We start from the raw sequence: 14,811 nt of genomic DNA on the forward strand, positions 1-14,811 counted from the left end.
GGCCACTGGGTAACAAGGGGGGGGGGGGGGGTCCGGGAGTTAGAATCCCCATTTATTTTTAAAGATCAATGCTTTAGAATAGAGACATGTGACTGGGATAAAAAAAAATTACCTTCGAGCAAAAGAGTATTTAAAGGATTATTTTTGTATTCCATATAGATGCTTATTGGAATTTCCTAAAATGTGTTTTTTTTTTTAATATCATGAAACAATTTGTAGTGAACACTATTAGTAATTTCTTATGTTCATGCTATTTAAAAAATAATCAATTTCTATTGTTACGAATAACAATGGACTTTGTTTGCGGGATGTAGAAGCAGGGTTTTCCAGAAACCCCGCTCGTCACACCCTGTGGATAAAATCCATTGTTATTCGTAACAATAGATCTATTCAATTTACACTTGTTTCAGAAATGGAAACTATGAAGCATAACAATATAACTGGGGTGTAAGGTCAAATCGCAAACGATCAATAAATCTTCTGAACTTTCGTACAATGAACATAAATCAATAAGAATAGTATTGTTAATTGGATCCTTTTTGACTACTGGTCTACCGTTCAAACGTTTTGCAGATTCAGTCAGTGATTTAACATATGAATTGTTAGTAGGATCATTGAAACCATTAAGCTCATGGGCCCATTTGATAGAATATACAGCGGAATCTATAACACTGGGAGAACATTGTTTGTCAATAAGATATGTCAAATAAAGTGCAACATGAACTGGGTTAGCAGGTAATTCTGACATTTTGTGTTCATTTATAAACGTTTTCCATCGTTTAAAACCATAAAAGTACTTTTTACTGGTATTCTCGGCTTTGGATTCCACAATAAAGGATGACATCTTGTTGGCTAAATTCCTAAGTTTGTTGTCCGGGGATACACCACTGTTGTCTATGGCAGCCTGGACATTTTGTTCCAATCTTAAACCTGCAAATAATATTGATTACATTAAAATTCTAGTTTGATTGCTAACATATGAAATCTCAGAATTCGTTCACCAAATACGCCATTTTTACCACTACCTTTAACGACTGAGTGCTCTTTTGGTAAAAACTTTGTACCTTTAATACATTTGGTGAGATCATTAGATGCGAATAGCAACGGCCAGAATGGAGCTGATTTCCATTCTGGTATAACAAGCGTGCTGTTGGCTCTGTCGTTTTCTACTTTGCGTACGACCATGGATATTAGTGATGGTGGTGGAACTAACCAATTTGTTTCTGTGTTCCAGTTTTGACTAAATGCATCTACTGCTTCCGTACCGGGATACCGATTTTAGAGTTAAATCGTTCACACTGTGTATTATAGTGTGTGGCGAATCTGTCTATTGTATATGGACCCCATAGGCTATTAATTTCATCAAATATATCAGAATGAATAGCCCAATCATCGTGATCAGTGTGTCTACTGAGCGTGTCTGCATGTGTGTTTTTTTCTCTTGGAACCCATTGTGTAATTATGTTTATATTGCTACTTACACAAGTTTGTTTAATGTCAATAGCTATATCTTGTAATTTTTGTTTTCTACTTCCTACTCTCAGTATGTGAGGTACGTTTTGATTGTCTGTATTAATTTTGACGGTTTTGTCACTAACTGTACTATCAAAAGTTTGTACAAACCTATTGACGCATTCTAATTCGCGCCATGTGGAACTCTCGTTCCTTTCTCGTTCTGTCCAGTTACCGGACATTTCCTTGCAAAAAAGTTTTGCATTCAAATCTGTGGTTATATAACCACCAAAGCCTACATCTGAGGCGTCACAAAACATTTCTATATCAACAATATCATGCTTATCGACTTTACAAATGTCGACTCCAGCATTATTGAGCTTTTGCAATGAAATAGACCAAAAATGTATTTCATTAATTGCTTTTTTACAAATCTTGACTGGTGCATCCCAACTTGCTCTACTCATGATACAATCATAAAGGTATCTAGTGTTCAATCTGACTAAGTCACCAATGACTATCTGCATAGATATCAACTGACCTACAATGCTAGCTAAAAATCTAGATCCAAAAAAATCTACCCCTTCGTTTGTTTCTTCTATTAAAGATCTAATCTTTTTCTCAGTTTTCATAATTCTATCTTCATTAACAAATATTTTACCTATATTTGTATCCCACGTATACCCTAGCCATTTCAATTTCTGGCTTGGTAACCAAAAACACTTCTCATGTGCAATCAAAAATCCCAATTGTTCTAGTTTATTTTTAACCATTTGACTGCTCTCAATGCATTTTTCAAAATTACTATCTCCACCCAAACCGTCGTCAAGAAACATTATTATCCTTTTGCCTTCTGATCGCAAATGCTTAACTACTTCTCTAAGTACTTTTGTAAATATGTAACCTGCAGTTGAAATGCCAAAAGGAAGAACATTGAATACGAAATATCTCGTATTTCCATCAAAATTCCAAGCGAAACCTAAAAAAGTTCTGTGTATATCTGAGATTTCCAAATGATGGTAAGCAGATCTAATATCAAAACTAAATAAATAATCTCCTTTTTGAAAGAGATCTCTTGCTATCTTAGTATCCTCGTACTTATACCTAAATTTAAACAGATGTGGATTCAAATGCCTACAATCTAGTACTAGTCTTGGTTTATTTTTATTAAATGCTACTGTAAGTGGATTCACTACAGTTGGTTTAGAATAAATCTCAGAAATGCACCTTTTTTGAAGAAGTTTGTCAATCTCTTCAACAACGAATTTTGCATTGTTTAAAGATGATCTGTTATTTTTTAAATGTATAACCCCTGGTTCCGTTTTTAACGGTAACTTATAACCGTTTTCAATAACATCAATAATATGTGTACTAGTAGTAATAGCTTTCCATTCATGTAATTTTGACCTCAATTTACCTACTGGCGAGACAGGTATATCAACTTCTAGTAAAAAGTGATCACCAGTGACACTTGGTTTCGATTGAGTAATTTCTATCGTATGTTTATCTTCTGATTGGTTTACATTTGTATTGAATGAATTTTCAGCTTGACCAATATAATATTCTTTCATATTATTATACAAATTAGTACATTCAAAATTTTTAAATACACTTATCTTGTCTTTCTTTTCAGGACAATCATTCGCCCAGTGGCCCTTATTGCCGCAATTAAAACATCTCCCTGTTCTCCAGGTAGGGGTGGATCTCTCTCTTTGGTGGAATAAGGCACTTTTCTGATTGTCTTCGACTTTTCAGCTTGTCTGACTTGCTCCTACGTTCAGCTCTATTTTGCGCTCTTATCATCTTCTTTTCATCTTCGGAGTCATCGGCAATTGGATTAGTTGTGTACTCCTTCACGACTTTCCACCCCAATTCGGATGAATCGGCAAGTTTAATGAGTTTCTGTCTGTCTCTTACAATTGCCATACCTTCAACAATCTTGTCTCTTGCTTGATGAATGGATTCTACGGATAAATCTGGTCCGTCTAACTTTGATTTTGCCTCCGTCAACTTCGTCAGGACTTTAACCTCATGTTTGTACTGGTTTTCGTTCCCCTTCCGTTGAAAAGTATAGTTCTCCGACAAAGTCTCTTCAATCTTGGACATCTGGGATTGACTGATATCTCGCTGAGACTGTTGAATATTTCCCTGGAATGTGGATAGTCTGTTATCTATCAAGGCGATGATTTGGTTAAGGGTATCTTGTTGTGAAGCAGATACTGCATTTTGTACTTCTTGGACAATTACTTGCTTAACGGAATTATCTAAACCGGGGTCCGTCATATTTCACTGTTGTCCAGTCTGATGCTTGGCTAGAAGTGACCAACAAGGGAAAATATTCCCGCTAAATATCAATATCACGTGATATGTATATATACGTGTACATACGAAGTACCCGTATCAATAGTATTCACTAGTACCGTTATTACAGTAATTTCCCACTATACTATCGAACCGTTGGAAATTATAATTCTCCATTTAACATTTATAGCAATATGATACAAAATATATGTATGAGCATGCATGTATAGAATGGTATATCTATTTAATATATATATATATATATGGATTTATGTCAAAAGACAGAAAAGTGAAGACAGAACGAAAACAATAATACAGAAAAATATATATATAAAAATAAATAAATGAATATTTAGAAAACAAAAACAAAAAATAAAATACAAATTAAACAAACAAAAATACAAAAAAAGGAAGACTTTTACTTAGATGATGATGTGTGTGCGATCATGGTTTGCTATCTAGACAATTAGAAATCTTTCCGAACTTTTAATAAACGCAAAGACATTTTTGAAAATGGTTTGGTTTTGCTCTAGGGAAAGAAGATAACTACCCGAGGTTAGTAGTTCTATGTTAATTTTACAATCTTTTGGAAGCCAGCGCAGACTTTCAAACATTTTATTTCGTATGTCTGAATATAATATACATTTAAAAAAGAAATGATAGGAATCTTCACGATTAACACCACAGCGGCAAGACGGGTCAGAAATAATATTGACCCTATATAGATCATAGTTTAAGGATGATGCAAAACATCGAAGTTGGGTTAGAATAATATTCAGTTTTCGAATTCCAAACTCATATTGCTTCGGTACAAATATGTTACTCTGAGGGTAAAGTTTTTTTAGTTCAGTTTTAAATTTATTTATTGATTCCGCATCACGAGTTGAATCATCAAGATTATTCCAAAGACGTATGGTTGATGGAATAAATGAATCATTAGTCAATGCTAGTCTGCAGAATGGAATAATGATGTCATTTCCATTGCGTAGAGGATAGACCGTCATACTTTGGATTTTTGGGGGAATTAAATTTGTCAAATATTCTGGAACATTATTTTTTTTGAATATTATAAAACTTTTGAATTTTTCTTCTCTCTTTTCTTTCAGCTAATGTTTCCCATCCAAGTTCTTCATTAATAACCATTGAGCTTGTGAATATAGGTAACCCCGTAACTATTCCAGCAGCTTGGAGCTGTAATTGCTCCAGTTTATTGATATAACCTACCCAAATATTATCCCAAACTTCACTGGCATACTCAAATAAAGGTCTTATAAAAACTAAATAGAGTTTTTCAAAATTTTTTCTGCTCAGTTTATATTTCAACTTCCTTAGCATATTTATATGTTTAGATGTGCTTAAGATAATATTATCAACGTGGACATTCCATTTAGCATCATTGCTAAATGTAACCCCTAAATATTTATGAATATTTGTAATAGGTATATTTTTATCATTGAATATAAAGTTCATTTCTGGGATTTCAACATTAGAAAATAACATAATTTCTGTTTTATCTGGATTAAAAGACATTAACCATTTTTTGGACCATTCGTTCAGCTTTTCCAGATCATGGTTCATCACAGTTTCTATCTGCAATGCATCACGATCCGCACAGCTGAACGACGTGTCATCTGCAAAGAGTCTGCACAGAGAAATAAGTCTTTCTGCAATATCATTAATATATATTATAAAAAGTAATGGTCCAAGGACCGACCCTTGAGGAACTCCAGCTGAAATACTGCAAAGTTTTGAAGAAGATTGCTTGATAACCACTCTTTGTTTTCTCTTTGTTTTCTATCACTTAGGTAGCTTCTAAACCATTTTAACAGATTTCCATTTATACCATAAGCCTTCATTTTATGTAATAAACCATCATGCCAAACTTTATCAAAGGCTTTGGAGAAATCGCAAAAAACAAAACAACTTATCTCTTTCTTTTCAAGTGAGTTCAATATGCAATTATATATTTCTAACAGTTGGTGAACCGTTGAACATTTAGGAAGAAAACCCGATTGATACTCATAAATTCATATATAACACGTTCCATGACTTTGCCTATGCAACTAATTAGTGATACAGGTCTATAATTGGAAGGTAATGAACTATCCCCCTTTTTAAATAAGGCTATAACATTTGCAATTTTCCAGCTGGATGGATACTTGCACTGCTGCAAGGATTTATTAAATATTATACATAATGGAATTGCAATTTTTTCGAGACAAATTTTAAGCATCTTATGACTAATGACATCCGGGCCTGACGCTTTTTTAGGATTTATAGTTTTTATAATGTCAACAATTTCACTAGTACTAATCACTATATCATTCAATAAATTGTTAGTTTTTTTGTCAAAATCGGGTAATTGAGCATCAACTTCTGCTAGCGATGAAATAAAACAAAAATACTTAAGAAATAAGTAAATAATAAGAATGTCGCATTTCTCGGCGTCTCCATCGGCGACCTCCTCGAAACGTTCATCAATTAGAATATTTTTTAATGGGGGTATGTTATAAGAACCTCTATTTGGCTTAATCAGCATCTTCATAATTTTCCAATAAGTCGTAGAATCGGAAGCGTTATCTAGTATAATATTTTCTAAGTTGTTCTCAAAATGTTCTTTCGCTTCTTTCTTCATATTATTCACTTTATTCCTTTGTTTCTTATATTTATTAATATCCGTTTCTTTTTTAGATTTAATTGATTTTTTTCGTAATCCATCACTTATTCGAATTGCTTTTCTGATATTACTGTTAAACCAGTGTTTGTCATTGCCACGTATAGTTACTGTTTTGGTTGGAATGCTCTCTCTTGCAATGTTGAGGATTTTTTCAGTGAATATAGTGACCATTTCGTCTACTTCCTCAACATTGGAAAAGAGCTCATTCCATTCAACTGCATTCAACATATTTGAAAACTTATCAACATCTGTTTTTTCATACAACCATATTTCCCGTTTAAACGACTTTGTTACGGACTTTGGACATTGTAAAAAAATAACAGAGGCATCGTGATCACTGATATCAGCAGGTACATTCAGTACATCAGAAAAAGAAAATTGTATAGCATCACTTAATATGATCGGATCAAGCAAAGTACTACTGTGATCAGTTACCCTTGTAGGTTTATTAATTACGTTTTTTAAATTAAATTGATGAATCGTATCATATAACTTATTATTATTATAAGAAAATAAATCTCCAGAGAACACAATGTTTTCTGTAAACTGATATCCAAGTTCAACAGCATGATTTAGTCGTGTCCAATATTCAACACCTGACCATTCCGGTCGATAAGTACAACATAATAAAAAAGTTTGACCTTTACCTCTGATCTCCACCCAGATAGTTTCGTCAATATGGTTTTCGAGTACACCTTTTCTGGTGACAGATATATCATCTTTTGTATAAATGAGTAAGCCTCCTCCGGCATTATTACGATCTTTACGGAATATATTTTGTGAAAATGAATCTATCATTAATTCTTCGTTATTTATATTTGGATCTAAGTGTGTTTCAGTGACTGTTACAATATCAAACTTTCTGCAAAATTTTGAATGAACTCAATCTTATTTCGTAAACTACGAATGTTAATATTGCATATTGATATGGAGTTATCAGTTTCACGAGAAAAAAACGTTTTCATGTTCATTTGGACCGGGATTTTGTTCAACGCTTCCAATTATAAGGATGAAGTGTAACACAAATAGAAGGAATAAAACTTTTATATTTGGATCAAGGCTCAGAAGAAGCGACAAGGAGACGACGAGAAATGAACAACGACAATTGGTAAGTAGAATTTCCGAAAAAGGTTCTCCTTTGTAACAAAAATTATCTGATCCGGAAAAATGAAATTTACATGAATTGAATAACCCTATGGCTACACTGTATTGTTCAATACAATTACCCATTAGGTAAAAGTACAACAAACAAAAACAATTTATAAGACAGGTTGCCATTCAGGTTACACAAAAATAGTAGATCACACACATCATCATCCAAAGTCATACAGGTATTAAAGATATATACACAAAGAAAATAAAAGTACATTGTAAAAAATAATAAACTGTTGGAAAGCATTTTCGAGTCATAGAATGGGAAAATTATTTCACAACAAAATTTAAATTGCGGGATTTTTTTTTATACACAACTGTTCACTACTTTGTTATTATCTATAGCAAATCTTTTTGATGTAGCTTTGATTTTGGATTTTTGGTCAAAGCTTTTAAATATATAAGCAGGGGTGTTCCGTAGCTGCATATGTATGAAATATACATATAACATCTGATAGCATGACTTGAAATTGATTTCTTACAACTATGATAAACTCAATTGTAATATTTGAAAGCAGTAAATTTTATACTTGTAACATGAGTTTATGAATTTATTCAGATGTTTTGATTGTTTTAAACTTTTTAATACAATTAAATTATACCAGATTTATTTGCTAGCAATATTAATAACACATGAATCGTCCGATTTCACTTATCAGTTGCGTAGGTAAAGTCATGGAAAGGGTTATTTATAAACGGGTTTACAATTTTATGGTTGAACATGGCCTATTTTACCTTTACCATTCTGGAGTTTTGGCAAAACATTCAACTACACATCAACTCTTGGAAATTTATAATTCGATTTTAAATGCACTTGAAAATAAGGAAGATACATGCTTTGTTTTTACCGATTTCTCAAAAGCATTTGATAAAGTATGGCATAAGGGTCTGCTTCTCAAATTAAAAGCCTATTGAATATCTGGTAATTTATTAAAATGGTTTTCCAGTTAATTAGAAAATCGAGAGCAGAAGGTTGTCAATAAAAACAGTGCGTCTTCTGTGGGTAAAGTGTCTGCGGGGGTTCCCCAGGGTTAAGTTTTAGGGTTTCTTTTATTTTTGATATACATAAATGATATTAGCGAAAATTTAACGTCACTCTGTAGATTATATGCGGATGATACCTCCTTTGGTTATTCTAGTAGAAATCCAGCCTTAATACAAGAACGTATTTCAAATGATTTAACTCAACTATATGACTGGTCTGATTTAGTCGTGTCCAATATTCAACACCTGACCATTCCGGTCGATAAGTACAACATAATAAAAAAGTTTGACCTTTACCTCTGATCTCCACCCAGATAGTTTCGTCAATATGGTTTTCGAGTACACCTTTTCTGGTGACAGATATATCATCTTTTGTATAAATGAGTAAGCCTCCTCCGGCATTATTACGATCTTTACGGAATATATTTTGTGAAAATGAATCTATCATTAATTCTTCGTTATTTATATTTGGATCTAAGTGTGTTTCAGTGACTGTTACAATATCAAACTTTCTGCAAAATTTTGAATGAACTCAATCTTATTTCGTAAACTACGAATGTTAATATTGCATATTGATATGGAGTTATCAGTTTCACGAGAAAAAAACGTTTTCATGTTCATTTGGACCGGGATTTTGTTCAACGCTTCCAATTATAAGGATGAAGTGTAACACAAATAGAAGGAATAAAACTTTTATATTTGGATCAAGGCTCAGAAGAAGCGACAAGGAGACGACGAGAAATGAACAACGACAATTGGTAAGTAGAATTTCCGAAAAAGGTTCTCCTTTGTAACAAAAATTATCTGATCCGGAAAAATGAAATTTACATGAATTGAATAACCCTATGGCTACACTGTATTGTTCAATACAATTACCCATTAGGTAAAAGTACAACAAACAAAAACAATTTATAAGACAGGTTGCCATTCAGGTTACACAAAAATAGTAGATCACACACATCATCATCCAAAGTCATACAGGTATTAAAGATATATACACAAAGAAAATAAAAGTACATTGTAAAAAATAATAAACTGTTGGAAAGCATTTTCGAGTCATAGAATGGGAAAATTATTTCACAACAAAATTTAAATTGCGGGATTTTTTTTTATACACAACTGTTCACTACTTTGTTATTATCTATAGCAAATCTTTTTGATGTAGCTTTGATTTTGGATTTTTGGTCAAAGCTTTTAAATATATAAGCAGGGGTGTTCCGTAGCTGCATATGTATGAAATATACATATAACATCTGATAGCATGACTTGAAATTGATTTCTTACAACTATGATAAACTCAATTGTAATATTTGAAAGCAGTAAATTTTATACTTGTAACATGAGTTTATGAATTTATTCAGATGTTTTGATTGTTTTAAACTTTTTAATACAATTAAATTATACCAGATTTATTTGCTAGCAATATTAATAACACATGAATCGTCCGATTTCACTTATCAGTTGCGTAGGTAAAGTCATGGAAAGGGTTATTTATAAACGGGTTTACAATTTTATGGTTGAACATGGCCTATTTTACCTTTACCATTCTGGAGTTTTGGCAAAACATTCAACTACACATCAACTCTTGGAAATTTATAATTCGATTTTAAATGCACTTGAAAATAAGGAAGATACATGCTTTGTTTTTACCGATTTCTCAAAAGCATTTGATAAAGTATGGCATAAGGGTCTGCTTCTCAAATTAAAAGCCTATTGAATATCTGGTAATTTATTAAAATGGTTTTCCAGTTAATTAGAAAATCGAGAGCAGAAGGTTGTCAATAAAAACAGTGCGTCTTCTGTGGGTAAAGTGTCTGCGGGGGTTCCCCAGGGTTAAGTTTTAGGGTTTCTTTTATTTTTGATATACATAAATGATATTAGCGAAAATTTAACGTCACTCTGTAGATTATATGCGGATGATACCTCCTTTGGTTATTCTAGTAGAAATCCAGCCTTAATACAAGAACGTATTTCAAATGATTTAACTCAACTATATGACTGGTCTAAAACCTGGTTAATGTCGTTTAATCGAAAAAAGACAGCTTTGATTTTGGATTTTTGGTCAAAGCTTTTAAATATATAAGCAGGGGTGTTCCGTAGCTGCACATGTATGAAATATACATATAACATCTGATAGCATGACTTGAAATTGATTTCTTACAACTATGATAAACTCAATTGTAATATTTGAAAGCAGTAAATTTTATACTTGTAACATGAGTTTATGAATTTATTCAGATGTTTTGATTGTTTTAAACTTTTTGATACAATTAAATTATACCAGATTTATTTGCTAGCAATATTAATAACACATGAAGCAATTTTAATGTACGTAAGAGATATTTAAAGAAACAAGTAACAACTGTCATAGACACATATTTACACTATCTTAATATTTTTTTTTTTTATTTATCAACTATTTCTGGATATAATCTTCGAAACAAGTGAACCCTTACCTCATAGTACCATTTTGTAGATTAGAACTAACAAAAAAATCATATTTTCCCAATTCTATAAGGCAATGGAATAAAATCGATAGCGCAATTAGAAATATAGATTGCATCTCCAAATTTAAGTATTCCCTACGAAAGAAATCACATCAATCTAAAGCCCCAGAATACTATTATATTGGAGAACGTAAGGCAAACTTTATATTAACAAGGCTTAGACATGCATGTTCAACTCTAAAATTATGACCTTTTTAGATTCAATATAATAAATTACCAAATCTGTCGGTGCGGCAGTCTGACTGAAGAGAGATTTCATTTTTTTTTTGAATGTCCACTTGATGCACAAATCAGATTTCACCTTTTAGACAAACTACTTTTTGTCCCGTCTTTAAATCTTTGTAATTTACTAAAATGAAACGAAAATTTAACTCTTAGTCAAAATACATCCTTAATTAGTTTTATTCGGAAAAGTGAACGTTTTGACCTTAAGAAAGATATTATTCTTTTTTGTTTTTTTTTTCTTTTTAACTGATATAGTTTAGTATGTCGATGAATAAGCTTTTTGACGTTGGACTGTTGTTTATCTATTTGGGAAATTGTGAACTTTCTTTTTTCTATTACTATTGTACAAATCTATAATTATCTAATGTTGTTGTTGCATGTCTTTATATTTATATATTATAACTTATTATATTTAGGAGAGGACTATCTAAGTTGTGATAACTTGTGTCTGATCCTTTTTGTTATATGTAATAACAAAGAAAATATGTTTAAATGGAGAAAAAAAATGCTGTTTTCTTCTCTTTGGTCGGGTTGTTGTCTCTTTGACACATTCCCCGTTTCCATTCTCAATTTTATATAGAAAACGTTATTAGCGCAGATTTTATTCTCCAGTTTAATCCATAAAAATTCCCTCAGTGTCATTATCTGCAATTGTTACACCAAATTTATTACACATATCATTTCGAATTTAAATTCCAACAACACCCGATCCAGATTTCGCTCGGATATGAATATGTTGACGTAATAGTTATACACCGAGGGATAGGGGTGTCTGGATAAGATACCCCGACGGCCGGAGGCCGGAGGGGTTTCTTATCCAGACACGCCGTATCCCGAGGTGTATAACTAACTTACACCCAATTCTAAACCCTATATTTGTTAACATTGATTATTAAATGAAAAAGAACGGATAGCATATTTATTGACAAAATCGAACCATGATTTATAAGAAAAACATTTTATTTTACATGAAACCCCACTAGTAACCTTACTTTGACTATGTTCTTTCAAACTTTGACAAGTGAGTTGATTTTACTAATGTCAAAGTTGCGTTTTTGCATATTCCCGTTAAATCCTGGTGCTAATATGGATCAGCAATTCAAGTTGACCGTTTCGTGCATTCTTATCTTATAAAAAAAGATACATTATGCTCCTTGTATGCATTTGTCAATATGGACGGGTCTAAGGCGGACGACATTTTGAGTCAAACGTTGGATTTGGTAGAAGAGACTAAAGATAAAGGCAATATTATAACCCAAAGTACTTACCTGTATCAGTTTTAAGGTTCCACTAAAGTCAATTTTTCAAAATAGGTGAAGCATTTTAAAATGTCCAAATTTTATAAAAAATACATAGATATGTATCTGAGGTTGTAAAAACCATACATGACTCTAAGATACTCATATAAACAAATAGTGTATTCATCAATAAAATATTGAAAAATGAAGTTTACAACACACATTTTAAAAAAAAATCCAGCCCATTTATTAACGAATATTCAAAGACAAGATTAATCACATTTTACTTAACATGTGTACATGCAGTGCAAGCTACCATTTATTGTTGTTGTAGGTAGCCAGTTTCTCCGAAAACGACAAAAGTTTGACCCTATCATCTTCGTTGACGGCAGCCATTTTTGACGACACACCGATTATGCGTATTTTTTATGGCTTATAGATTTTGATCACGCATGAAACTTACTGGTATTAACATTGCGTTTTTTAGGAATAGTTTAATGTGTTTGGATCGAAATATTATTACCATTTACACTGTTAAATAGACATGTGAAGCAGCTGACCCTCCATTTTATGAAAGCGAAAGTAGCGGTTAAAATCACTGCGCAGTTTCGCATTGTTAAGAAAACGATAAATATACCTAAGGAACCTTTGATAGATCGTTTTGAAGTTTAAACAGTTATATTTCTTACAATTCTTCAACCATTTATTGGAAAACGATTTGTTTAATATTGATTTTATAATGCGAAACTACGTACTATTTTTAGGTACTTAACTTCCGGAAAGAAGAAAATATGCTGATCTTTGATCACGAAACTGTAAACAGAAGGGAAAAGTCTGATTTATAGACAATCGGTGTAGTTGATCTGGTAAGAACTAATGTCCCCTTATATATATAGGTTTATTACTGTCATAAAAGTCCATAATGTATGCATCAGACGCAAAGAACAAGCGCAAAATGAAAAAATATAGTGTGATTTTTTCCAACGTCATTTCACAACACGTGAAGTATCCGGTAAGTAATAACTTTTTAAAACTTAATATAAAATGGTATGAAGCAAAATGAAGCACAAAAGTGAAGGTAAAAGTGTCATAAGTTGACAGGTAAGTAAAAAATGTAATGTCTTTAACACATTGTTGAAAAACAATATTATATGGAAAGCAAGAGGAAACATATGTAAACAACACTGTAGTAAGACTGGGTAGAAAAATCAAAATAAGTAAGAAATTTGGTAGAAGTTTAGGCACACATAGGCAAAAAAGAAGAGAAAAACACAAAAGAAGACCTATCTATAGAATTAAGAAGTCAAGGCAGTCCAAAAATGAAAGTTTGAAGCTGAAAATTAGGAAAATTCACATGTTCTACAACAACACCATACATAAAAACAAATCAAAAGCATCCGTTTATGCGTCCTTTGCTACTAGTTGTGATCTAAAGCTCAAGATACGTAAGGTGAAAGATCTTAGCCCAAAGGGTTACCGATTAATGAACTTAGATTGCTTACAGTCCCATATATCAGACATTACCATGCATGTATGCTTATGTGTAGAAGCCATGAAAGTAACAAATCAAGGGAAACCACCAATAACACTTGAAACAGAAGTTCGTTCATTTGGATTGGCCAGTGTGATGTTGGCTCAGTGTCCAGGGTGTCAGAAAAAATTTACTCTATATAGTAGTCCAAAGGTCCCTGGGTCAAAACGCTTTGATATCAATGTGAGGGCTGTGTGGGGCAGTATGGTAACTGGGAATGGTCCATCCCATCTGAATGAGTTTTTGGCAACACTTAATTCTCCGGGATTATCACAGCCATCATTAACAGCAATAGAACAAGAGATCGGCCAGTGGTGGCACTCTATTCTAGAGAAGGACATGCTGTCAGCTGGTCAGGAGGAAAGGCTTCTTGCCATTGATAGAAACGACTATCACGAAGAAGTGCCAGCAATAACGGTGATAACAGATGGAGGTTGGTCAAAACGTACACACAAACATTCTTATAATGCAGCAGGGGGTGTGGCCATAATTATCGGAAAAGAAACGAAAAAACTTTTACATATTGGCGTAAGAAATAAATATTGTTATATATGTAGTACCAATAACACTAAAGAACACACTTGTTTTAAAAATTGGGACCAAGACAGTCAGTCAATGGAGAGTGATGTTATTTTGCAAGGCTTTCTGGAAGCTGAGAGAAAACATGGAGTCAGGTACATGAGGGTGGTTGGTGATGGTGATTCATCTGTATTTGCCAAAATCAGAGAGGAGGTACCAGGTTGG

General features: G+C 32.7%; 1 protein-coding gene across 1 annotated transcript; it reads right to left on the reverse strand.

Moving 5' to 3' along the window:
- Positions 1-894: 894 nt before the first annotated feature.
- Positions 895-3,145, reverse strand: LOC127736976 (uncharacterized). Its single transcript, XM_052247534.1, has 2 exons — positions 1,688-3,145; positions 895-923 (listed from the first exon to the last, which is right to left on the reverse strand). Exons 1-2 carry the CDS (start codon positions 3,021-3,023, stop codon positions 895-897), a joined length of 1,365 nt encoding a protein of 454 aa, XP_052103494.1. The 5' UTR covers positions 3,024-3,145.
- Positions 3,146-14,811: the final 11,666 nt, after the last annotated feature.

This window comes from Mytilus californianus, unplaced genomic scaffold (assembly GCF_021869535.1).
Source record: "Mytilus californianus isolate M0D057914Y unplaced genomic scaffold, xbMytCali1.0.p SCAF_4, whole genome shotgun sequence".
Lineage (NCBI taxonomy): Eukaryota > Metazoa > Mollusca > Bivalvia > Mytilida > Mytilidae > Mytilus > Mytilus californianus.